Source organism: Phoxinus phoxinus (genome assembly GCF_949152265.1).
Source record: "Phoxinus phoxinus genome assembly, chromosome: 6".
Taxonomy (NCBI): Eukaryota; Metazoa; Chordata; class Actinopteri; order Cypriniformes; family Leuciscidae; genus Phoxinus; species Phoxinus phoxinus.
The window spans coordinates 38469639-38496897 of record NC_136881.1 but is presented as its reverse complement, the minus strand read 5'-3'; the positions used below and the strand labels follow the sequence as shown (position 1 = coordinate 38496897).

At 38.2% G+C, this 27259-nt stretch overlaps 2 protein-coding genes across 4 annotated transcripts in view; one reads left to right on the top strand and one right to left on the bottom strand.

Annotated features, from left to right (window-relative positions):
- Positions 1–7538, top strand: part of ltv1 (LTV1 ribosome biogenesis factor) — an 11742-nt gene extending 4204 nt beyond the window's left edge. Inside the window, exons 7-11 of the mRNA XM_079616045.1 lie at positions 337–464; positions 2360–2505; positions 2991–3043; positions 4767–4967; positions 6523–7538. Coding sequence (XP_079472171.1) covers positions 337–464; positions 2360–2505; positions 2991–3043; positions 4767–4967; positions 6523–6636 — 642 coding nt within the window. The 3' untranslated portion in view covers positions 6637–7538. The remainder of the gene's footprint in view (positions 1–336; positions 465–2359; positions 2506–2990; positions 3044–4766; positions 4968–6522) is intronic.
- Positions 6904–27259, bottom strand: ifngr1 (interferon gamma receptor 1). Of its 3 annotated transcripts, none has more exons than XM_079616047.1 (7): positions 26878–27259; positions 16822–16966; positions 14975–15144; positions 14746–14891; positions 13952–14114; positions 11075–11217; positions 6904–8381 (listed from the first exon to the last, which is right to left on the bottom strand). In XM_079616047.1, exons 1-7 carry the CDS (start codon positions 27071–27073, stop codon positions 7998–8000), a joined length of 1347 nt encoding a protein of 448 aa, XP_079472173.1. In that variant the 5' UTR covers positions 27074–27259; the 3' UTR covers positions 6904–7997. The 3 variants fall into 3 exon arrangements, with proteins under 3 accessions (XP_079472173.1, XP_079472174.1, XP_079472172.1); XM_079616048.1 differs by lacking the exon at positions 26878–27259 and adding an exon at positions 22646–22753; XM_079616046.1 differs by lacking the exon at positions 26878–27259 and adding an exon at positions 22170–22659.

The following is a 27259-nucleotide window of genomic DNA, read 5'->3' as shown; positions in this document are numbered from 1 at the left end:
TGAAGGATCATGTGACACTGAATATGTTGAAAATTCAGCTTTGATCACAGGAATAAATTAAATTTTACAATATATTCACATAGAAAACGGTTACCGGTACCTGAAATTGCAATAATATTTCACAATATTACAGTTTTTACTGTATTTTTGATCAAGTAAATGGTGAGCAGAAGAGACTATTTGAAAACATGATGCACAGATTTCTTTCTCAATTGTACAAGACAAAACACTGAATGACTTAAACCGGATTTATTTTTAATGTGCACTTGTATTATAAAGTGTGATTGCGATGATCTAAAAACAGTGATTGAGTGTGTGTGTTGTGTTGTCGAATAGTTTTTCGAGCAGTTTGACGATGACGAGATCGGAGCGCTGGATAACGCGGAGCTGGAGGGATACATTGAACCGGACAGCAACCGACTGGAGGAGATCATCAAAGACTACTTCATACAGAAGGAGAAAGAGTGAGTGTGTGTGTGTGACTGTCTCTGTGTGTGTGTGTGTGTGTGAGAGACTGTCATTGTGTGTGTGTGTGTGTGTGTGACTGTCACTGTGTGTGTGTGTGTGTGTGTGTGAGACTGTCATTGTGTGTGTGTGAGACTGTCATTGTGTGTGTGTGACTGTCATTGTGTGTGTGTGAGACTGTCATTGTGTGTGTGTGAGACTGTCATTGTGTGTGTGTGAGACTGTCATTGTGTGTGTGTGAGACTGTCATTGTGTGTGTGTGAGACTGTCATTGTGTGTGTGTGAGACTGTCATTGTGTGTGTGTGAGACTGTCATTGTGTGTGTGTGAGACTGTCATTGTGTGTGTGTGAGACTGTCATTGTGTGTGTGTGACTCACTGTGTGTGTGACTGTCACTGTGTGTGTGTGACTGTCACTGTGTGTGTGTGACTGTCACTGTGTGTGTGTGACTGTCACTGTGTGTGTGTGACTGTCACTGTGTGTGTGTGACTGTCACTGTGTGTGTGTGACTGTCACTGTGTGTGTGTGACTGTCACTGTGTGTGTGTGACTGTCACTGTGTGTGTGTGACTGTCACTGTGTGTGTGTGACTGTCACTGTGTGTGTGTGACTGTCACTGTGTGTGTGTGACTGTCACTGTGTGTGTGTGACTGTCACTGTGTGTGTGTGACTGTCACTGTGTGTGTGTGACTGTCACTGTGTGTGTGTGACTGTCACTGTGTGTGTGTGACTGTCACTGTGTGTGTGTGACTGTCACTGTGTGTGTGTGACTGTCACTGTGTGTGTGTGACTGTCACTGTGTGCGTGTGACTGTCACTGTGTGCATGTGTGTGTGACTGTCACTGTGTGCATGTGTGTGAGACTGTCACTGTGTGTGAGACTGTCACTGTGTGTGAGACTGTCACTGTGTGTGTGACTGTCACTGTGTGTGTGACTGTCACTGTGTGTGTGACTGTCACTGTGTGTGTGACTGTCACTGTGTGTGTGACTGTCACTGTGTGTGTGACTGTCACTGTGTGTGTGACTGTCACTGTGTGTGTGACTGTCACTGTGTGCATGTGTGTGTGACTGACACTGTGTGTGTGTGTGTGTGTGTGACTGACACTGTGTGTGTGTGTGTGTGTGTGTGACTGACACTGTGTGTGTGTGTGTGACTGACACTGTGTGTGTGTGTATGTGTGAGAGACTGTCACAGCGTGCGTGTGTGTGAGAGACTGTCACAGCGTGTGTGTGAGAGTGAGAGACTGTCACAGCGTGCGTGTGTGTGTGTGTGTGTGTGTGTGTGTGAGAGACTGTCACAGCGTGTGTGTGTGTGTGTGTGTGTGAGAGAGAGTGAGAGACTGTCACAGCGTGCCTGTGTGTGTGAGAGACTGTCACAGCGTGCGTGTGTGTGTGAGAGAGACTGTCACAGCGTGCGTGTGTGTGTGTTTGTGAGAGACTGTCACAGCGGGTGTGTGTGTGTGTGTGTGTGAGAGTGAGAGACTGTCACAGCGTGCCTGTGTGTGTGTGTGTGTGTGTGTGAGACTGTCACAGCATGCGTGTATGTGTGAGAGACTGTCACAGCGTGTGTGTGTGTGAGAGTGAGAGACTGTCACAGCGTGCCTGTGTGTGTGAGAGACTGTCACAGCGTGCGTGTGTGTGTGAGAGACTGTCACAGCGTGCGTGTGTGTGTGTTTGTGAGAGACTGTCACAGCGGGTGTGTGTGTGTGTGTGTGAGAGTGAGAGACTGTCACAGCGTGCCTGTGTGTGTGTGTGTGAGAGACTGTCACAGCATGCGTGTATGTGTGAGAGACTGTCACAGCGTGTGTGTGTGTGAGATTGAGAGAGACTGTCACAGCATCTGTGTGTGTGTGTGTGTGAGATCACTCCTCTAATCATTTAACGTGTGTGTGCAGATGTCAGAAACTGGATCAGCTGGGTCCCGCAGAGCTGTCCTCTGTGAGAGAGGTAGATGAAGACGACGAAGCCGATGAAGAGGCAGCGATTGATAAGATGGTGGTGGAGCCGTCTGCAGAGCGCTGGGACTGTGAGACCATCATCAGTGAGTCTGAACCCACACGGTTTATCACTGCACTTTCTCATGCCATGCAAGGATGTGAATGGATTATCAATTCAGAGGCTTTTAATATATTCATTTAGATATATTTAATGGCCATAGTTTAGATTGAGCCAGGATTTGGCCTTAGTTCAATTAGGATATTTAAGTAGCTTTTATAAACATGCCTTTTGGGGGAAAAAAACATTACTGGTTTGCATCTTGAGACAAAACAATGACACTGACATTTTTAAGATACATCAATGCAAGTTGCGTTCAGTTAAAACCGCTCAGATGTGTGTTTTAGTCTGAAACTGGGGGCTAATGTCACCTCATTTTCATGATCATCCAATTCTGATTTTAGTCATCTGCCATATGAAGATATCGTGTCCTCATAGTTCAGAGCCTGAACACCGAGAGATGCTGGACTTTCAGGAGTTTGAATGAAGCTATAAATCATGTGATTGATCATGTTCATCTTTCTCTCTCAGGCACTTACTCCAACCTCTACAACCGGCCCAAACTCATCCAGGACCCTCCAAAGGTGAAGAAACCTGCCTCACGGCTCTCATTCGGGCCAAGGATAGTTCAGAAACTATTATTTCCTTACACAGAGAAAGAAGGCTAGGGTGAAATTTCCAAGTCAAATCCACATACATTTTTTGCATGTGAACCAAATTGAAGACGTGGCCGCGGGTCCTTAAGTCTTAAAAAGTCTTATATTACATTTCCTGAAAATAAGGCCTTAAAAAGTATTATTTTGCCTTATTTTCAGATTTGATGGGTCTTAAATATTTTTTCTCATGTCACCGCGAAAATGCAGTCAATCTTTTCAGCCAAATATATTTCTTCCCGGTAGTCTATGCGCTGCGTTGTTTATGGTTAGTTCAGAACGTAACCATAGTAACAGAGCGTACTGCTCAGCTTTTGATTACGTTAGCGAGTGTAGCCTATACAGCAACGGTTGATACAGTAGGTAGCTAATATTGCTAGCAACATGGGGAAATGCAAGTTCAATAACAAATGGCTTGAAAAGAACGAGTATTCTTGGTTAAGGTCAGTACCTGGAAATGCTTACGAAGCATATTGCGTTGTGTGTCGGAAGAATTTTCAACTTGGGACAATGGGGATCAGAGCGGTGCAATCGCATGTGCAAAAAACACCAAACTCACGTTAAGGCAAGCCAGCAGTCTTTTATTTTGGTTGATGATTTTAAGTAAAGAAAAAAGTTGAGGAAAAAAAATTATTCATACAGTATATAAAGGATTGTTTACCAAGTATATTCACAACAGTTCAGGAGTAAACACACAGGTTATATAGAGAGATGAGAACACAGACATAATACACACACACACACGCATACATACACGCACACACACATTTATTCACATTTACTTGATTGTAGCATTTGTTCATGGGACCTAAATGTTCTGAAAATATTGTAATAATACATATAATTTTGGACCGCAATGACATTTTTGTGTTATCTTTTTGCATTACACGCATTTCTAAATGTTCTTAAACTCTTAAACTGATTGTCATGTTACCATACTGTTCATTTTGAACAAACATCAGTGTGTTTACTTGGAAAGATTACTGTATATTTACACTTTTGATATGTATTTCCATCATAAGTTTGGTCTTAAATTTTATTTAGATGTATTAAAAAGTCTTAAATTTAACTTGTGTATTACTGTATACACTGATGTGCTTTGAGTGTCAGTGTTTTCACCGACAGCACAGACACGGAAGCAAACATACTATATTTGTACTAATAAGATTGCGAAGTTGTGAATCATTTATTTTGAAATGTGATTTGATCATTTATTAATCTTAACAAATATTAACCCGCCGTATGAATTCATGTAGTTAATGGATTTTTAATGTAATAATTCATCAAGCTCATTCATAGTATATGTGAATTATAATGCTGTTATTATGGGTCACACGCAAACCTACGCTGTTTACTCTCTCTTTACAATAGTTTGCATGCAATGTATCGTAACCAAAACACATTTCAGAGGTCATTAGATGTTTGTTCACAGGGATGGACAGCGTTACACAAGGATTTATAGAGCTTTAAAACGCATTCGCTGATAAACACTGAAAGACGTGACACGCTATGCAAACAGTAGACCAGTGCATGTCGCTTGCAACACCAAAGTTATGGAATGCATGAACTGATACCATGTATTTCTTTGAACGAAATGCATGTTGGTTTGGATAAAAGCATCTGCCGAATGCATTAATTGTTAATGTGTTTGCAGCCCAAGCAGATCCGAGTGTCCGATAAGACGGGGATTCCTCTGGACGTTCTGGCGAAACGAGGCCCGACGGCCAAACAGGTGGAGAGGATGGAGAGGATAAACGACTCGGACCTCCCCAGAGCCTCAACGCAGCCCCGCTCGCGGGACGAGAGCATAGAGGAGAAGAGAGCCAGGAAACAGGCCATCAAGAGCGAGAGGAAGGTGCGTACGGCAGCGTCTCGTTTGTCGAATCTGACGCGTCAAGTCCCCCTGGATTCAATTGTATCCCTTAACTCATCTTTGATCACCAAAATTACATATTTAAACGTTTTTTCGTAATATACATCATATACCCGCTATATTGCTAAATCTACCTGATTTTTCATATCAACAAAAATATATACCGGGATAACCTGGTTTCTCTCCAGACTCCCCTGCTAGTTCGCTGTTAATGATATGCTGAAGCCGGCACAAATATTTCCTTATGCCTTAAAACAGCTTGAATGTAACTCTAGACTCTTGCCTCATTTAGTATGCGTGGTTCTATGAATATGCAAATGAGCTCCACTCACTCACTCAGCTCAGAGATCCATTCGTAAAAACACCACTTAGACATGTAAACAACATTGGCTGCGTTTACACTTGGCATTAACATGCGACCTGTATCCGGATGTTGTCCACACACACATTGAAAAGACGAGTGTAAACGCGCTTCTGATCGGAATGCTATCCGATCAGCGTGTCCAGTTTCGGAGGTAGTCGAGGACGCATTGTGATCGGATCTCAGTGTAATGTGAACGCAATCCAGCCGTCGTGTCTGCATTCACAGGTGGACGTCATATAAATCCCCCCCGCCCAGTCTCCCCACGTGCTGTCAGAAAATAATGGCCAGACGCAGTTTAGACAATAAATTAAATTTATTTGAACCTTACAATAAACGTCAATATTTAAAACAGTTTATTTAGACTTACATGATACTGTGTGTGTCATTTTTCATTTTAATTGTGCAACATTATCTGAACGAGGCGATCGCCTGTACAATCACAGCTGTGAGGCATGAGATCTTAATGAAGAGTGTGCGCTGCTTTGCCAGAGGAATAATGGGAATAAACTTTTAATTTTTTTAAATGTTGAATGTTTTTATTGTTTCAGCATATTTATTAATCTCCCATTTCCGTTAATATAGTCATTCATTGCATGCTTACCCCGATGATCGATGATGTGACTTAACCATTTTTGTATGATCAACTCTGGAAATATTCCTTTTTTTCAAAAAATGTAATTTGATCTGAGACTGGAGATTGCATAGGAAAGTAAAGTGAGTGAGTGAAAGCAATTGGGACATTGATTAATTTGTATAATCTAGGCTATTTACTCTTATTGGTGTCGTACAGACCTAATTTAAATATTATGCAGGAATTGAAATCCGATCGGTTATCCAGATACAGAGGCTACTTAATATGAACACATGTAAACGCACCGTGTCCTGATTGACTAATGATCAGGATCATGGTGATCGCATGTTAATGCCAAGTGTAAACGCAGCCATTAAAACCTTGATTTTTCACCACAGGGGGACTTTAAAATATGAATCTGTTGCAGTTATGTTGTATTTACCAGTGATTATCCACCTTGTGTTATCGCCTGTCAAGCATTATTATAAGGAATAATCCGTCAGAACTACATTGAAGGAGGAAATGGGCTTGTATTTAACCGCTTAGCAGCATATATAGCTAAAAAGCACCAAACATTCACAGTTTTTCCTTCATCGTTTCAGGAGAGGAGGACGGAGAAGAAGGCAAACAAACAGGCGTTCATGCAGGAGAAACAGATGCAGGAGAAACAAATGGTTAATTTAAGAGCAAACGTTCAGGGCATGAAGCTCTCGTAGGACGGCAGAGGCCGCTCCGGACACCAGCAGAGACTATAGGACCTTACTGAAGACACGTCTGTTGCATAACATCATTTACCTTACCAGGACTTCCATGTTTTATTTTCACTCATGCAGTGTATCAGCAGTTCTAAATGATGTTTATGAATAGTGTTGCCATGGATACATCACAACCAATGGAATGTATAGAACTGTTCTATTTATCAGGCTTGACTGTTTAAAGGTAAATATGTATGAACAAAACATATTCATCACATAAAAAAATAAAAAAAAGTCCAACCATTTTTAAAAACTAAAATCACAATTCCACTTTTAATAAAAACACTCGATCACATTTTCACCAGTGGCACAATATTGAACTCAATGCAAACTATCGGCTGGCTGTAAGCTGGACAGGATGGCTTCTCAACTCATTATAGCAAAATAATCTCATGATATGTGCATAAATGTCATTCACAACATTGAACAATAAACAACTTTGACCTGAAATAAACGTTCCTGTTTTCATCTGGATGTGTAATGTTCCCGTCTTGTCGGAATTACAGTAATTATGAGTTTCTGAGTTGTGTGTTCACATTTTTGTTGGCAATTGTCATTTGCAAGCTGGAAGTATTTCATAGAAGCTCTGGCATGCAAAGCAGAAGTTAACTTATTGTGAAATATAAAATTTTTAAATAACTTTTCTATTGGAATATATATATATATTAAAATGTAATCATTATTCCAGTCTTCAGTGTCACATGATCATTCAGAAATCACTAACATGATGATTTGATGCTCAAGAAACATTATCAATGATAAAAACATTTGTGCTGCTTCATATTTGCGTGGAAAATATGGCGCTTTTTTTTTTTTTTTTCAGGATTGAATGTGTCCTTGCTGAATAAAATCATACTCTCCACAAATATTTGAACTGTATGTGTACATTTGATGTGCCATTTTATTACAGCTCATGATACCGGGTGTATTTCAAATATTTAAAAAAAATTATAATAAATAACGGGGTGAATTAATGTATTATTTTGCTGTCGGTCTCAACAGAAATGCTGAATGAATTGTCCGTTTTGTTTTGTGAGTGAGTGTTGCCATAGAAACGAAATACAACAGTTATTGTTTGAAGAATGACACGAGTCACATGACCTGAGCAGCTCTTGTAAGTCTTTGTTTTAAAGGAAATGATTCTGTCCGATCTGAAGATAAAACGCCCGCATGTAGCAACAAATGCCAGAGGAGTTTCGATAAAAGGAGTGCCGTTGTAGACAAAAGCATTTTCCATTCGGACACAAACCGGAAAAACTCTGGAAAATTCCACTTCGTGATGTCATGTGAAGGCTTGTCTGTGTACGAACCGTCATAACCTGTCATGTTCCCAGAACTCCCCCGAGGCGGGTGCTTTTACTGTCTGTCTGTGTGGGGCTTTCCTGCACTTCTAGACCTCGGGAAGCAATCCAAGGAGTGCCTGAGGGAGTCTCTAGAGACTCTCCAGGACTCATCTCCACACTGACTGCGTGTGGACAGTCGTAGCCAATCTCTGAGTCGCCCGGGTCGGCTTCATCAAGGTCGTTCTCCCTGTACAGACTTTCATTGTCCGAGTCACCGGAGGACGACTCCTCGTCGCTGGACGACTCCTCGTCGCTGTACATTAGCGTGGTTTGCACTCTGGGTTCGATGTGCAGATCATAGGCCTCCGACTGCGGGGAATGTTTCTCCGGATCACACAGGCGTCTTTGTGTTGGCTCGAAAACCTACCAAACCAGAAGGACACAAGTTACAGTCACTGTGCAGCCCTGTGTGGGAATGCTGTCGGGTTACAAATTCACACCCAAAAAATAAATAATTAAAGGATTTCTTTAAAAAAATGTTTGGGAGAACACTGGGAAGCAAACAACACTGGACCCCGTTGAGTTGTGTCGCAAGGACATTAAAACACTGAGACGTCGGATGTTTTGATGACAGAAAGTCATTGGTTTGGAAGCACGTGAGGTCGAGTAAATGATGATGACAAAAATGTCCTTTTTTGGGTGAACCGTCCCTCTAAATCAGAGATGCGTCTGGCTTACTAGCTCAGGTTTGCCAGCCCATATTTGAACGGAGATTAGCTTTTATTTTAATATTTTCAGTTTTCTTTTGAATTTTAGTTGTTTTGCTATAGTTTCACAAACAGGTTAGCATGGTCTGCTATATTTTATTTTATTTTTAGTTATTTTAGAACTATAAATTATTTTATTTCAGTTAGTTGCCAAGGCAACATGTCTAGTTTTTTTAGTTTTCTTCTAATACTTCTAATATTTTATTATATACTATTTTGAAATAGTGTTTATTTTTATATTTTCAGTTTTCAATTCATTTGAGTAATTTTGTTATGCCCTTTTTATATTTGATTAGCTTTCTTGTATTTCTATTTTCCGAGGTTCTACCCTCTAGAACCTCGGATTCAGGAGGAACAGTGCGGTTTTCGTCCCGGCCGTGGAACACTGGACCAGCTCTATACCCTCTACAGGGTGCTGGAGGGTTCATGGGAGTTTGCCCAACCAATCCACATGTGTTTTGTGGATTTGGAGAAGGCATTCGACTGTGTTCCTCGAGGCGGCCTGTGGAGGGTGCTCCGGGAGTATGGGGTCCGGGGTCCTTTGCTAAGGGCTGTCCGGTCCCTATACGACCGGAGCAGGAGCTTGGTTCGCATTGCCGGCAGTAAGTCAGACTTCTTCCCGGTGCATGTTGGACTTCGGCAGGGCTGCCCTTTGTCGCCGGTTCTGTTCATAATATTTATGGACAGAATTTCTAGGCGCAGCCAGGGGCCGGAGGGTGTCAGGTTCGGGGACCACACGATTTCGTCTCTGCTCTTTGCGGATGATGTTGTCGTGTTGGCCCCTACAGACCAGGACCTTCAGCATGCACTGGGACGGTTTGCAGCCGAGTGTGAAGCGGCTGGGATGAGAATCAGCACCTCCAAATCCGAGGCCATGGTCCTCAGTCGGAAAAGGGTGGCTTGCTCACTTCAGGTTGGTGGAGAGTTCCTGCCTCAAGTGGAGGAGTTCAAGTATCTTGGGGTCTTGTTCACGAGTGAGGGAAGGATGGAACGGGAGATTGACAGACGGATCGGTGCAGCTTCAGCAGTAATGCGGTCGATGTACCGGTCTGTCGTGGTGAAGAAAGAGCTGAGCCGCAAGGCGAAGCTCTCGATTTACCGGTCAATCTACGTTCCTACTCTCACCTATGGTCATGAGCTTTGGGTCATGACCGAAAGGACAAGATCCCGGATACAGGCGGCCGAAATGAGCTTTCTCCGCAGGGTGGCTGGGCGATCCCTTAGAGATAGGGTGAGGAGCTCGGTCACTCGGGAGGAGCTCAGAGTAGAGCCGCTGCTCCTCCACATCGAGAGGGGTCAGCTGAGGTGGCTTGGGCATCTGTTCCGGATGCCTCCTGGACGCCTTCCCGGGAAGGTGTTCCGGGCACGTCCCACCGGGAGGAGACCCCGGGGAAGACCTAGGACACGCTGGAGAGACTATGTCTCTCGGCTGGCCTGGGAACGCCTCGGTGTCCCCCCGGAAGAGCTAGAGGAAGTGGCTAGGGAAAGGGAAGTCTGGGCATCTCTGCTTAGACTGCTGCCCCCGCGACCCGGCCCCGGATAAGCGGAAGAAGATGGATGGATGGATGGATGTATTTCTATTTTAGTTTTAATATGTTTTATTTTAGTTTTAGTACTTCAGCTTATTTTATTTCAGTAAGTTGCCAAGGTAACATTGTTTTCTTACTTTTTTTTTAAGTTACATATTTCGTAAAATATTTATATTTTACCTCAAGTTTACTTAAATTACAAATTTAGTTTTTGTCATTTGTATCTTTTTATATTTCTATTTAGCTTTAATTTATTTTAATTTCAGTTTTAGTCATTTTAGTACCTCAACATTTCTCATTTAAGTTTAAGTTATTCATCTGACATTTATACTCTATTTGATTTCAGCTTTTTTGTTAAACTTAAATAGTTTTACTTTAAGTTAATAATAACAACGCTGAGGTTGATCGGTTGCTTGTTTACAGTCGTCTGGAATATTAGACCGATAGTAATCTACTTTATATCCATTCTTTATCAATTTTACACCAAATGTACAAACTGTAGTCAACATTCAGAATGACTTTCTTTATTTTGACCGCTTCACCATCACTTTACCGTGCTGTAAAACTTCTGCCTTGATTATTTAACTGACACGTCAAAATATGTCAAGTCTTAACTCAAACAAAAAATTGTGACATTGTAGTGCTGTTCAATTCGTAGATATTTATGTTTTTTAATGTCTTGCATAAACTGGATTGTGCACCAGTGACGTAAATACACAGATAATTATCAATATATATATACATATTATAATGAACAATTTACACATAAATATTGAGAACATAACAAACATAACAATATTGAGGTCAAACATAAACTTACCAAAAAATTGGGAAACGCAGCCATAGATTGCTTCTTAATTTCCAGGGAACATTTCTTCAGTAGCAGCATAATGATGCCGGTTATGAAAAGCAACGTTAAGACGACCCCCAGCACTGGATACAGGTACACGGTGAACGACGGATCTGTGTGGAAGAACGGGAAACATCAGCCTCAGTCTTTTAATATCCTTGAATATTGCTGGGTTTGGGTTTCATGCCTGGTACCCGTGAGCTTGTACAGTCTCATGTGTAAAAAATGATTTGCCTTGCTAAAATCTGGAAGTCAAAAAATTTGGGTGCATCTACTTATGACTAGATTCTACATTTTTGCAATTCGATTCAATTCCACTTTAAATTCTATTCGATTTGATGTTGATTAATTTGGATATATATCAGGTACAGCACATCTGCTTTACTCAAGGAAAGAAATACGTAAAAATTAACTGATTTGTATACAAACATTTCAATTGCACACAAGGCAGTTTTTATAACTTTATAACTTTTTATGACGTAATTATGTTTCTATTTCAAATCGTTTTTTAAAATAAAAACATTTAAGCAGTTTAAACAGTTGATAAAAATGCATTTGCGTTATGGATTTATATAAACATATTGAATATAGAAGAACAGGTTAAAGGGTTAGTTCACCCAAAAATGAAAATAATGTCATTAATGACTCACCCTCATGTCGTTCTAAGCCCGTAAGACCTCCGTTCATCTTCGGAACACAGTTTAAGATATTTTAGATTTAGTCCGAGAGCTTTCTGTCCGTCCATTGAAACTGTATATACGGTATACTGTCCATGTCCATAAAGGTAATATAAACATCATCAAAGTAGTCCATGTGACATCAGTGGGTTAGTTAGAAGTTTTTGAAGCATCGAAAATACTTTTTGGTCCAAAAATAACACAAAATAAGACTTTATTCAGCATTGTATTCTCTCCCGGGTCTGTTGTGAATCTGCGTTCAGGACTCCGCAGTGACGCTGCTGACGTAAGACGCTGATGACGTGTTATCTGGTGCGCCCGAGCTTCGTTTACAGTCTGAGGGAGACGCACGCTATATTCAAGCTATTCTACATTGTGTTTAATGGTGCGTAAATGTGCATGTCGCGGATGAGACACTTTTACAGCGTGCGTTTCCCTCAGTCTATAAATGAAGCTCGGGCGCACCAGATAACACGTCATCAGCGTCTTACGCCATCAGCGTAACTGTGAAGGATTGACAACAGACCCGGGAGAGAATACAATGCTGAATAAAGTCTTATTTTGTGTTATTTTTGGACCAAAAAGTATTTCCGATGCTTCAAAAACTTCTAACTAACCCACTGATGTCACATGGACTACTTTGATGATGTTTATATTACCTTTATGGACATGGACAGTATACCGTATATACAGTTTCAATGGAGGGACAGAAAGCTCTCGGACTAAATCTAAAATATCTTAAACTGTGTTCCGAAGATGAACGGAGGTCTTACGGGCTTGGAACGACATGAGGGTGAGTCATTAATGACATTATTTTCATTTTTGGGTGAACTAACCCTTTAAGTAAAAATATAACAATATGTGATATAGTGCATATATTTAGAAAAATGCTCATCTCTAGAGATAAATGTTCTAGCTGTCTATCAAGCTTTTCTGAGGTTAAGTGACTAATTACTGATTTATTGACGTCTTTCCACTGTTGAAACCCCGATTCAGCGATTACATGAGACATGATACATTTCAGTAAGTTGTATTGTATCTTTCAACATACTTTCTGGAGTTCATTAATGTTTATTTCATGCTATAACTACTAGTAAAGCGGAAGAGATGATTGGTTCACGTGCCGCTCCAGCGATCTGTCACGCCACATTAAGAGCGCCAAAACGTCATTTATTGTTTCAATTTCATAATACATTTTTTTTTAAATGAGATTTTGTTTCCAATTAAAAGTAACAAAGCTCAAAGCTTAATGCGATTTATTGGATAAGAGGCGAAAACCACTTTTTGCACCAGGCTGTAAACCTGTAAAAAAAAAAAACGCTAGCCTAGCTTAGCACAAAGACTGGAGGTAAATGGCTCCAGCTAGCATACTGCTCCCAATAAGTGACAAAATAACACCAACATTTTCCTATTTACATGTTGTATAGTCACAGCATGTACAAATAACAAGGTCACATGAGACACAGCCATCTTCTAACCGTGTAGGAAAATGTTGCCGTTATTTTGTCACTTATTGGGAGCAGTATGCTAGCTGGAGCCATTTACCTCCAGTCTTTGTGCTAAGCTAGGCTAGCGGTGGGTGCGTCAGACAGAGTTACGGCACGCACGGAGATGAGAAGGTTATGTATGGACTTAACTAACTCTGGGGGATACAGTGAATAAGCTAAAGTCCCAAAAAGTCGGCGTGTTCCTTTAACATGGGGGTCAATGGGATTGACTCTATTTCGGAGCCTGTCTCTAGTGGCCAGTCGATGAATTACAGTTTAAGTCACTTCTGTGTTAGATTCAATGCGTTGCCGCTTAGTTTTGAACTCCCAAAACAAACTCCAAGTGAACTTTGATTCGGCCTGATTTTGTTTGAAACAAAGTCACATCAGTTCGTTCTTCGAATTTCGCTTGAAGTATATCGGGGCCTTAAAAATCAATTCTTGGGATTTAAGAATCGAAATCGGTTCTTAAAATTGAGAATGGATTAAAATTGAGAAAACAATATTTTTTAATACTTTGAAATAATAGTAAAGTCATCAGATATTTAGTAATAAAATATGTGCAAATAAAAACTCTTGTATTGGTCTATATTCCAAGCACTGATTACATGGATGCTGCGCTTTCTATATTATCTGCTGTTGAAATGTTGATATAAATGGCAGGTTTTTCAATTTGCACTTACAGAATCGTATGTCTCCTTTGAAACAGCTCTTTATTCTGGGATTGAGTCGTCTACCTCCGATTTGTCCAGTGAGATTGATGCAGTAAACTTCTCTGAGCTTAGAAAACCCAATGGACGCCTCGCATGTTTTAGTGTTCATTTCACAGGTTGAATGTTTCGAACCCTGAGGGGGGAAAAAACACAGAGACTCAAACAGGATTTGCACCAGACGTGTTTCTGGGCTCCCCAAATTAGAGTAATCAACAGATAAAAGAACAGTTCGCAAAATTCTGTCATTATTTATGCACTGTATTTTACTTCAGATATAGACTACCATAGCAGCACAACTGTTTTCAACAGTGATAATCAGAAAGGTTTTATCATATTAGAGTGATTTCTGAAGGATCGATTCATGTGACACTGAAGACTGGAGTAATGATGCTGAAAATTCAGCTTTGATCACAGGAATAAATTACATTTGAACATATATTCAAATTGTAATAATATTTCACAATATCACTGTTTTTACTGTATTTTTTTATCAAATAAATGCAGCCTCGGTGAGCAGAACAGATTTAAAAATCATACCGACCCCAAACTTTTAAATGGTAGAGCACGTAAATATTTTCATGAAGGATTTAATTTTAGGATCAATAATTGCTTAATTTTCCGCACAAAAGTCTATCAATATGACATTACATAGCGTCATAAGTCACATGGGCTGCTTTTTTGAGCTATAAATGATCATACTAGAACAAAAGCTGGTGAAGATTCTTGAAGTGTGAGTGTGAACGATTCCTGGAAGCGAATGTTACCTCTTCGGTTTTAACAGTGTATTTCAGATTATGAGTGAGGTTCCTCAGAGCCGGCGTGTTTCTGTACAGATGCAGAGGGTTGACGAACCGGACGTGAAGTTTGCCGTCTTTGGGAGAAAGTTGAACCTCGGGAAAATCCAAATAACCTGAAGGCACAATAGTACTGTTAGATCATACTCTATGATAGATGATATTTCAGAGGTCAACCAATAATACCGGCTAAACATACACTTGATTTTGCTGGTGGCAAATTCATTGAAGCTGAAAGAATCTGAGTCGCGCGGATCTGACTTCTGCTCTCCCCGCACGGCCGTCACAGTCACGAAGTAGACCTTGTATGCCGGATTAAACAGCATGCTGGATATGTTTAAACTTAGATTTTTTGTGGTATCATATTTCCTGGAACACAAATAAATAATTACAGTAAGACAAAATACTTTGTGAGATTGAGAGATTGAACCTGTTGTTGTCTGCCGTGGACAGAAACAAAGTACATTTACTTGAGTACTGTACTTAAGTGCACTTTTTCAGTATCTGTACTTCACTTGAGTATTGTTTTTTTCTGGAAACTTTTAACTTTAAAGGATTAGTTCACCTCAAAATTAACATTTCCTGATAATTTACTCACCACAATGCCATCCAAGATGGTCATGTCTTTCTTCAGTGGAAAAGAAATTAAGTTTTTTGAGGAAAACATTTCAGGATTTTTCTCCACACAATGGACTTCAACCGCAACCAAATTGTTGAAGTCCAAATCAATGCAGTTTCAAACGGCTCTGCACGATCCCAGCTGAGGAATAGGGTCTTATCTAGCGAAACAAAATGGTCATTTTCTATGGTAATAATGGTCAAATTAAAATGCATATACTTTTTAACCACAATTGTTCGTCTAGTACTGGTCTGCGACGCGCCAGGCATTACGTAACCACGTTGGAAAGGTCACAGGTCACGTCATCTAAGTTGTGTGTCTGTGTACTCCAGTTCATAAAGGTAGGGAAAGGCTAATTTCCTCCTCCAACTTCAAAATCTTCCGACATCTTTGTTTTAATTGATTATTATTATTTTTGAAATTATTTTTTCGTGACCTTTCCAACGTGATGGCGTAATACGTGGCATCTCAGAGATGGTACAAGACGGTCATTTATGGTTAAAAAGTATATATTTTTTTGTTTTTTTTTAGAAAATGACAGATTGTTTCGCTATAAGACCCTTATTTCTCGACTGGGATCGTGTAGAGACTTTGAAGCTGCATTGAACATTGGGATATTTGGTTGCAATTGAAGTCCACTCTGTGGAGAAAAATCCTGGAATGTTTTCCTCAAAAAACGTAATTTCTTTTCGACTGAAGAAAGACAGACATGGACATCTTGGATGACATCGGGGTGAGTAAATGATAAGGAGATTTTCATTTTGAGGTGAACTTTAACTTGACTAAAGACAAATATCGTACTTTTTACTCCACAACAATTTCTGTCAAGGTCCTTGAGTAGAGAGTAGTAACGTCAGTCAGGGGATGATTTTGGTTGGAAATGAAAGTCAATCCGACGTCAAACCGATTTTCATTTTCAACCACAATACGTCTGTCCAACATTGGAGATTAACGTCAATCTGACGTTGGATTCTGACATCAACCTGATTTTCATTTTCAGCGTTGGGTTTGGTCTCGTAAATGCGAATGTTGTCATTGTTTTGGAGCACACTAGCTTATAGATAACAGTAAGGCTAACATATTCATACTAAAAGCCAAACAACTTTAAATAGGGCAATATTTGAGGGAACCATTGTGGACGTTATTGAGTGCACTTATTCAATCTCACAGTCAATCCCACTACAGGAACTGTGTTTAGAAATACATGTGATATTGATATGAGGGTATAGGCATAGATTCAGAGGCATAATACTGTAAATATTACAACAATGCATTGACATTTACTTTTTACTTTTGATACTTAAGTATTTTTAAAAACGAGTACTTCTGTAAAAATTTTTTTTACTTGTAACGGAGTAATATTTGACCAGTGTCTGTACTTTCACTCAAGGAAGGAAGTTGTGTACTTTGTCCACCTGAACATTTACCTTGTTTTAGTGGAATCGAAACTCTCTCCCAACACCACCAAGAAGTGTACGTCCTGACTGAGATCAGGATATTCCCATCGCACTTCAACTCCATAGTTGTCACACTGTATGGACATGTTGACAGGAGGCGGCGGCCGGCTCACGGCTAAAAGAGAGTTAATCATATTAGAGTCTGACCCCCAGATTTTCATGCATGTTACATTTCTTATAATACTAAATGAAACAATGTGCATAATTCCCATTCAGAGTGCTTTAAAAAGACATGTGACGCATGTAGGTAAAACTTCAAAATTTCAAAAATACTTATACATGTTGTATAGTGAAAATTAAGGCTGTTTTTAGGACCATTTTACGTTGTAACATTATTCTTAAGACTATTGTAAAGTAATACAACTCTCATTTGCATTACTATAATGCATATGTATATATTTAAGTATTCAATTACTTTTGTAAATTAGTTATTTAGTAAATTGTTTATGAAGTATAAATAATGGTAGTATTTGTTTTACTGAATATATATATACACCAGTACACTACAGTTCAAAAGTTTGTGGTTGGTACAGTAAAAAAAAAAAAAATAGTAAAATCTAATATGATGATTTGCTTCTCAAGAAACATTTCTTCTTATTATTAAGAATGAAAACAGTGTACAATTTCCCCCCCGAATGATTCTTTGATGAATAGAAAGTTCAAAAGAATGTTAAAGTTCATTTATGTGAAATAAAAAAATCCTTTGTAACATTATAAATGTCTTTACTGTCATTTCTGATCAATTTAATGCATCCTTGCTGAATAAAACTGTAAAAAAAAAACTTGACCCCAAACTTTTGCATGGTAGGGTTTTATCTAATTATTTTTGTCCAGAAAATATTCTTTTTATTACTGTTTTACAGTAGAAAGAAGACTAAAAAGTGATTTGATGGAAAATGTACTTAACTTACATAAAAGTAGTGCTGGAATAACAAAATAATCTTAATAGTCTTAACCCCTTATATTGGCAACACAGCCATTACATATTTAAAAAACAGTATCACCTATACTAAACCTAAACTAATCTTGACAAGCTATATATCATTTGAAAGCTTACAATCTCTAGTTTACATATTTGGTGACTGATTTTCAAAATAAATTACAGAGGAGCCGTAATTTATCAACTTGTAACAAGAATATTTTCATACTCCTAAGGCGTGTTCAGACCTTTATTTTGAAATAGTGATGAACATGAAAAATCATGAAAGAATGGTAGAAACCTCAGTTTGTTTTCATGCCAAGAGTTCAAAAGATAGCATCCATTCAATTATTTTAGAAAAAAAGGTCTGAAAATGTTAAATATAAAGATAAAGAAAAAAATTATAGATTCACCATTCGTGGCAGCGAGCTATAAAGCACATACGTGATCTTTCTGTGTTTCTTAGAGGTTGAATTCATTAAAAAATCTGCCAAACTTCCAATACTACTTCTGAATAGGATTTCTACTTCATAAATTGTATGAAAAATGTAAAAATAATGGTTCAGATCATCAAACAACATATGGAAATGGCGACGCCCTTATATGGGCAGTAATGTCAACTAGTGGAGAAGTGTGGTACTGCGCCCAAACTAAATCTCACTGAAAGCTTATTTTTTGAGATATCAACCTAAAATTTGAAACACAACTTGTTCAGATTTTTGGCTTTTTTTTGCATTTTTAGAGTCCACCAGGTTTTGAAAATAGATATTTATATAAAATATGAATAATAACATTTTTAACGTTGTACATTTTCATAAACTCAAACTTCTATAGCTTTTTATCTGTTTAACTTTCTTAATTTATTTCACTTCTACAAAAATCTGCAAAATCTCTTGTTTAAAACAAGACCAATCTTACATCTATATTCCAAAGCATTCTTGAATTAAAACCATTTAAGTTCGGAATGTGCATTTTCATGTCTATAAAAAAAAAAGTGGGTGTCACTTAAGGGGTTAAAAACTAAAGGTTTTTTTTTTTGTGGTGTTTGTTGGGATGATTTGAACAAGTCTTTACAGGCTCCATGTCCCCAGTTGACCTTTCCCAGCGTTCGCTCTCTTCTGGGTCTCATGATAAACCGTCATACCTCTTCCCGCTGGCTCTACAAGCTAAACACCCACTCACACACACACACACACACGCTCACACTTGCTATATGCTATCAGACCCTGTCACGCACACCTTTATTCCCGTCGATCAGGCCAGTTTCTGTCTGCTGCCATGTGTGTGTGTGTGTGATGTTAAAATTGTATCCGGTCTTTGAACTTTGCACAGCAAATGCCTTCAGATGTGTTTTAAAAGCCTATAAAGTCATTTGATTGTTAATGTGACTTTATAGTCACATTAACATAACATATGTCACATAAATATGTGACATATTTATGACATAATAAATATATTTATGAGTATTTAGCATTGAGAAAATGCGGGGAAGCCGTTTTATTCTCCTGACTTGGTTTCCACTTAGTTATTTTTCTCCTCACCCTTAATTTGTCTTTTATGTCAGATGCAAGTTATGTTATGAGAACAAAGAAAAATGAAATGGAGTAATGATGCTGAAAATTCAGCTTTGCATCACAGAAATAAATTACATTTTACAATATATTCACACAGAAAACAGTTATTTAAAAAAAAATTTATACTGTTTTCACAGTATTTTTGAGAGCAGAAGAGAGAATCTTAACGACCCCAAACCCTTCAAGCATTCTCTAAAAGTTTCTCATCCACACTGAAACGTAAAAAAATGCTAAATTCACCTTCCAGCGCATGTGTAATCCCTCATAAAAGCTCACTGAGATGATACAGACAGAACATGTTTGGTCTAAAGCGAGACTGCTCTCATGTTTTGCCGCAGGAAAGCAAATGCGAGTGAATCATCTTTGCAGGACTGTGATATGAAGAGTGAGCAAAGTCACTTACTTTAGCAACTGTGTGAAAGTGAATAGCACATAACCGGCACAACACCAGTATAAACATGAATATGGGTTAAACACAGTCCACACTACAATGCAAAACCGACTTTGGAGAAAGTTTTCAAAAAGTTTTCGTAGCTAAAAACATGGACGGAAGCACAAAATGGAGAAACGGTGGACAAGGCCTAATAAGTTTTCGTTTAAAAACGCATCTTTTTCTCTCCATTTTGGCCTTCTGTCCATGTTTTTAGTAACAAAAATTAAGCTTTTTGAAAACTTTCTCTAAAGTCGGTTTCGTGTTGTAGTGTGAACTGTGAAAACGGAGATATTTAAAAATAATGGTGCAAGTTTAGTCATGTGACGCATATTGAACCCATAGACATTCATGTTTATACCGGTATTGTGCCGGTTATGTGCTATTCACTTTCACACAGCTGCTAAAATAAGTGACTTTACACACTCTTCATATCACAGTCCTGCAAAGATGACAGAAAATTCACTCGCATTTGCTTTCCTGCGACAAAACATGAGAGCAGTCGCGCTTTACACCGAACATATAATGTGAGTGAGAGCGACCTGGACACATCAGGGAATGAGGAGATATTTAGCTAAATAATATGTCTTGTTCTGTCTGTATCATCTCAGTGAGGGTTCATATGGGTTTACTGGAAGGTGATTTTAAAGTTACTGACGTTTCAGTGTGGATGAGAAACTTTAGGAAAACGCTAATGTTTTCAAATCTCTCCGGATTAATGTAGACGTATAGCCTTCGCGTGGACAAAGCCTCGATCAGCCTCGTCAGTCAGTCACTTGTGCTATTTTTGTGGTGCTTTTTTTGGGGTGTAATGACGCTCTCAAACATGTTTTTCCAGTTCTGACTATTGACCAATTACGAAAATGTGACGAGAACACACACACACACACACACACTTCTCTCATTGCTCACACTATTTTCTGAGAAATCACAGAACAGAACAAGATCCCTGGTGTGTCAATCACTCTGTCTAAATGCTCATTTCATAAGACTTCAACTTCCTTAATACTGCCAGAACTTCTGAGAACTGCACAAGCTCCCAGCCAAAACATCTCGCATTACAACATTACGAAAAATCATGTTTTACCCAAGCTTTTTTTTTTTTGGCGTTGAAATTGGTTTCAAAATGAGTTATGACTGAAATCAGATCTATTTGTGTAGCACAATCATTTACTCAATCTAAATGGAGGCTTTTTACACCTGCCATATATCACATCAGCAACTTCTAATCACATTCATTTATTGAGTCTAATCAGATTTATTTGCAAGTCAGCACTTATATGCTTGAACTTTGACCTGTTTTATGGATTTAGTTCACGTGTAGAGTACAGTGTGTCGGTCACGACTGTACTTCTGGCAAGATGTCTCCATTTTTTACCATGCATTACAGAGGAATGTGTGAAATGTTCAAATGTGAATGACAGGACTGAAATTAAAGAGAAAGGTTTGCGTCCCTCTCGGGTGAGTTTTTTAAACACCTGTGTTTGGGAAAGTAACAGCACCCGCCCCAGCCCTTTGGACCACATAAAACCCTGCTCTTATTCTTATCATGTTACACAACACTGTAAAACCAGCTGTAAGAACAAAGACCTTTAGAAATCAAGATATGATAAGATTCAATATGGGTTTTTCCAATGAATGATTCATATTCAATCCTGAATGATGCCATTTAAAGGCAACTGGAAGAAATCATATAATGTCACTGTAACAAAATTATATGATCAATAAGTTATGTTTTTAGTACTTTGCTTTAACTCATCAAAATAAGTTAAGCAATTTTCCACTTTTTTTTATAAATTATACAAGATTCAACTAATTTTTTAAGTCAGTTAATGCAGTTTAAGTTGAAATGACTTAAACATCCAAGTTGATTGTACTTAAAGTTAAAGGCAGCAACTTTTTTATGTTTGAATATACATTATACATTTGGAATTCACTTTTAAAGCTACTTTTAGCTTTACAACTTTAACACTGCATTGCCATAAATGTATATCAGTTCTTGGATCGTGTGGGAATCAAACCCATTGACCTTTGAACTAATCTAAAGTAAAATAAAAATGTAGGCCTATAACAATAAATGTAATAATTAATTAACAATATTTAATGACACTGAAAGGGTATATTTAATATTTATTTGTACAATATTTAACGACACACACTCTCTCTCTCTCTCTCTCTCTCTATATATATATATATATATATATATATATCCTAAACTACTACTAATAATAATGACAATGACAATAAATACGGATATTTTACGGATAAATATTTTAAAAAGTAAATAATCAGTATTTAAGATTAAAATTTAATAAATAACAATAACACTTCTAGCTAATACATAATAATATTATATTAATACGATAGGCCAACTAATAAAATAAAATCATCTTACCCTCTGATGTGGATTTCTGGATTAATATCAAGATCAAGACACTGATATAGATCCGTATCCGCATTATTGCCAGCGAGTTTTAACCCAGTATTCACATATTATATCTTCGAGTAAAAAAAAAGAAGAAGAAGATAATCCTGTCGAAATTATTGTTCTTCAAGTGTAGTTTTCGGGTGAAATCAGAATAATTTCACATCGACATGATGAGACAGTGACAAAGCGTGCGGTCGCAACTAAACGTCGTTCGTTGTTGCCAGTTTTCAGGGAAATGACGTCTGTGTGTTGCACTCACTCCCTCAGGCACGACAAAGGTGTTTACAGGTATCTACAGGTAACTCACTTACTCATCCACGGTGCATGTCACTTGTTAAGGCTTGACTCAAACTCAAAGGAGTTCATGAATGAGAATCATTTCGACAGAATACAGCGGGCTCGTTCATTGACGCGCGTTTCATTTTAAAAGCGGAAGACTTTACCTTCATCTGTGTATGTAGGATCAATATAGGATCAGATTTCATCTCTCGGTTTAAATGAAATGGTGCCCTCTGGTGTTATACGACTACATTACATCAGGTTACATGTGTGAGACACACAGATTACTTCACCGATATATAGTGCCTGTTCTCTGGGAGTGAGAAAGATTATTTACTTGAATCTGTGTGTTATTGGTTTCTCAATTAATATGGTGTTGCGCCATAAGTTTGAAAAGTCACCATGAAATCAAAAAGGAACATTTTTGTTTTTATGGAAGATTGCAGTAATTATTCTAAGGATTTATACGTGATTGTTTTTTAAAACCCTTGTAATCTTTAATCAAAGACATCTCTTCTCTGATTATGTGTTTACTGGGGCGACCTGTCACTCACATGAGATCGACCAATAGCAAACCAACAACCATCCAATCATCCAATCAGTTCCCCATGGACAAAATCAAGCCCCGCCCTACATTTTTTCTTGTTCGAGAAGCAGATTCTTTCTTTCTTTCTTTCTTTCTTTCTTTCTTTCTTTCTTTCTTTCTTTCTTTCTTTCTTTCTTTCTTTCTTTCTTTCTTATTTAAGAAATGCTTTATTTAGTAACAAATAACACAAAATTAAATACAAAATAACAAGAAAAACAGCAAGAAAATCTGTAAAATTATCATAAAATAATAATAATAACAATACAAAATAAATAAATAAACTATAACAACAAAATAACACAAAAATTAAGAACTATATATAGGGGTATTGAAATCAAATCCGTCTCTAATTACAAAACAAACACAAAGATCTTTAAAAGGCTTTAGCTACAATAATAGTATTTTTTTTTTTTTTTTTTGCCTTGGTGTTCCTTCACCCTTCACTGACAAAGCTCAAACTTAAATTGTACAAAAGTGTAATTTTTTTACCTCGAGAAGCCGTTTCACTCGGATATTGGATATACAGTACGTCATAATATGGAAGAAAAGACTATTGCAACTTGCTGACTTTAAGTCACTCTTAAAAATGCATCAAAATGTACCAATTGGCAAACATTTGATTATAAAATGTTGATAGATATCCAAGAAATGATGTTGAGAACAGGATCAAGATCGTTGTTCTAAACCGTTGCCGTTCTCATGAGCAACATCAATGTCAGCTCAATATCAGCACTGAACACAAGGCTATACTTTAACCTGTAATATCGTCTGGCGTTCATGAGAGCTGTACATCAGGCATGGAGAGAGATTACTCTGGGGCGAGTGACCCTTTCCCTCTGGATTTGAAGTTTTCTGCGTCACTTATATAATACATAAGAGCTGGATCTGTCTGGAACAGGCTAAAACTGAGCAGAAAATCACTTGAAGGTGATTTTGTTTTGTTTGGGGGTGGGGGGTTTGTTTTGAATATTTTTACTTCATTTATTTAGCAAAATGAGGATCTCAATTAGAGTGGCGCCGCGCGGCATTAAATAAAACAAATGCATTTATAAAAACAACTTATAAAACTTGATGATTGTTTGACTAAATACTGTGCAAGTAAATCAATAAATTATTTGATTAAAGAACATTTACATGAAACGTCCAAAAGATTCACTACAATTATTTGGACTTCTGCTACATATGAACAATAACAGTTAACATTACGTGAAGATTATATCAGACGTATTGTATCATATCGTGTTTAAAAACAAATAAATTGTATATATTTTAATGGCTTAACTCCAGTATAAAGTTTGGGTCGATAAGATTTGTAAAACTTTTGTTCACCAAGGCTGCATTTATTCGATCAAAAACACAGTAAAAACAGTAATATTGTGAAATATTACTGTTTTATATTTGAATATATTTTAAGGTATAATTTATTCCTGTGATCAAAGCTGAATTTTCAGCATCATTACTCCAGTCTTCAGTGTCATATGATCTTTCAGAAATCTCTCTAATATGATGATTCGCTGCTCAAGAAACATTTCTGATTATTATCAATGTTGAATACAGTTGTGCTGCTTCATATTTTTATGGAAACTGACATTTTTTTCAGCATTCTTTGATAAATATAGAAAGTTCAAAAGAACAGCATTTATTTGAAACAGAAATCTTCTGTAACTTTTGATCAATTGAATGTGTAATTGCTGAGAAAAAAATAAAATATATTTTTTAAAAACATCTTAAAGATCATATCAAGCATCAACAATGCAACGACAGTGACAACACATGTCAGCTACAATGAGTAAGATTGTCAGTCATCTCTTTCTGTTTCTTCTTGCGAGTGTTTGTGTGCTCGATGTGTTGCCACTTCAGGGTTTCGTCTTAATCCCAGACAGTCGGCCTAGACCCGGCCCACATCTACACGTGGACTGAGGACTCATGCGTTGCGTACCAGATGTGGGCCGATACTATGTTGCTGTCTGGGATTAAGACGAAACCCTAAAGTGGCAAAACATCGAGCACACATAAACACTCGCAAGAAGAATCAGAAAGAGGTGAGTTAAGCCTCTTAAAGGATTACAGCTGCTGTGCTTTGTGGAAGCAGATGTGGAGCGAGTGATCACTGAACAAACAAGGTGACGGGTGCGTGAGGAGACACTCATGTGACTGGATGTTTATGATTAAAGTGTGTTGTTTTTGTGCCAATACTGTCACTAAACGCCATTGGGTGAGGAAAATACAATAGATTTTAATTAGCTTAACTTCATACACAGACGCTGAGTTTTCAAACTATTCCCTTCTTTTATTAACTGAGTGCACCTTTATCAATAGGCTGTGAAGTATCAGGTAAAGACTTACCTGAAGACACTCCATACAAGGGTTTTTATTTGCACTCTCTCACATTTTAGCACACAACATACATTTTTACTTTTTCTCTCTAATAGATAAAACATGCACTCCGCCCCATTTACTAATACTTACTATAATACCCTTACACACAGAAAAGCCATTACATATCTTCAAATAGCTGCAATATGTTGAGAGCTCAGCAGTTGGTCTAACCTCCAGCAGAAATATTGGGTCAAGGGCACATAAACACACACAACGCTAAATCATCAAATCCCTAGCAAATGTCTCATCCTCCCTTAATGCCCTTCATATAAGCGTCACACACCAAAAGGTTTTTTCTCTCTCTCGCAGTGATGCAGTAGAAGAACCATTGTTGCTTGCTTCCCCAAATAACCTTTTAGTGGACGATGTAAAAAATATATATATATATTTAAAAAAATTGTGGAAACTGACAATTAGGCCTATAGCGTTATGCATATTGGCTCAATAAATGACTTCCAAATATGACGTTCTTCTTTCAGACGAATACAATCAGTGTTATATTAAAAAATGTCCTGGCTCTTCCAAGCTTTATAATGGCAGTGAATGGCCGTTTATGTTTTGAAGTCCATAAAAGCGCATCCATCCATGATGAAACTAATCCACACGGCACTGAAGCGAAGCGATGTGTTCATGTAAGAAAAATATCCATATTTAAAACTTTATCGACTAAAATAACTAGCTTCCAGCAGATGGCCGTATGCACGTCGACTTACGTCAAAAGAGTAACACTTGACGTTGTATGACGTGTAAGCTTTGATGCTCACGGTTCAAACAAAAAAGGCTGGGCAACAAACTCAAGCTCCACCGACATTTCTCTTTAAGAAAAGTTGGCATTTTAGACTTCTAATTCGTGACTGGTGTTTTGTTTTTCTCTATCCTCGGCGCTTCCGCATTTGTCAATGCGTCAAGTCAAGTGTTGCCGTAAATCGATGCGTACGCAGGTCTGCAAGAAGCTAGTTATTTTAGTCGATAAAGTTTTAATTATGGATATTTTTTGCTTTGCTTCAGTAGGCCTTTATTAACCCCCCAGAGCCGCGTGGATTACTTTTATCATGGATGGATGAGCTTTTATTGACTTCAAAACATAAACAGCCATTCACTGCCATTATAAAGCTTGGAAGAGCCAGGACATTTTCAAATATAACTCCGATTGTATTCGTCTGAAAGAAGAATGTCATACACCTAGGATGTCTTGAGGGTGAGTAAATCATGGAGTAAATTCCGCTCCGTCGGCTGAAATTGGTCCTCGTCAGCATTTGTTTAGGCCGATTTGACATGTTGAATCGGCGTCGGGCCGTCGGTGAAAGAGGGAACTCTGATTGGCTGTTCAGCTTACTGAACGAGTCAGTGCACGAGAATAATAGCAAAACAGCGACCAAAGAAGTCAAAACGGTACAGATAGAAGGCTATTCTAATGTTACGTCATCTTACCTGAATGTTCCTTGGTGAATATTTCAATATCAACATGACTCATGAGCGGAGTGGAATAAAGGAAGTGTGTAGCAGGATTGATATTCAAGACGAATATCTGCAGAAATGGACAGTTGTCACATTTACACGCAGGTGTGTTCAAGACAAGTGCAGCTTTTTTACCCCGACGCGAGGCAACAACACAGTCGGCTTTCATCAGCGCTAGTTCGTCGGCGTCGGCTTGGTGGTGTGTTCCAGGCTTTAAGGTCTTAAAATTAAACAGTTATATTCATCGAACACATTTAATAGAGGTCAGCTCAATAGGCTATAAGTCGAAGTGAAAAGTGTTAGTTGAACAAGTCCTACTTTCAAAAAACAGTACACGCATGCGCAAAATACGCCT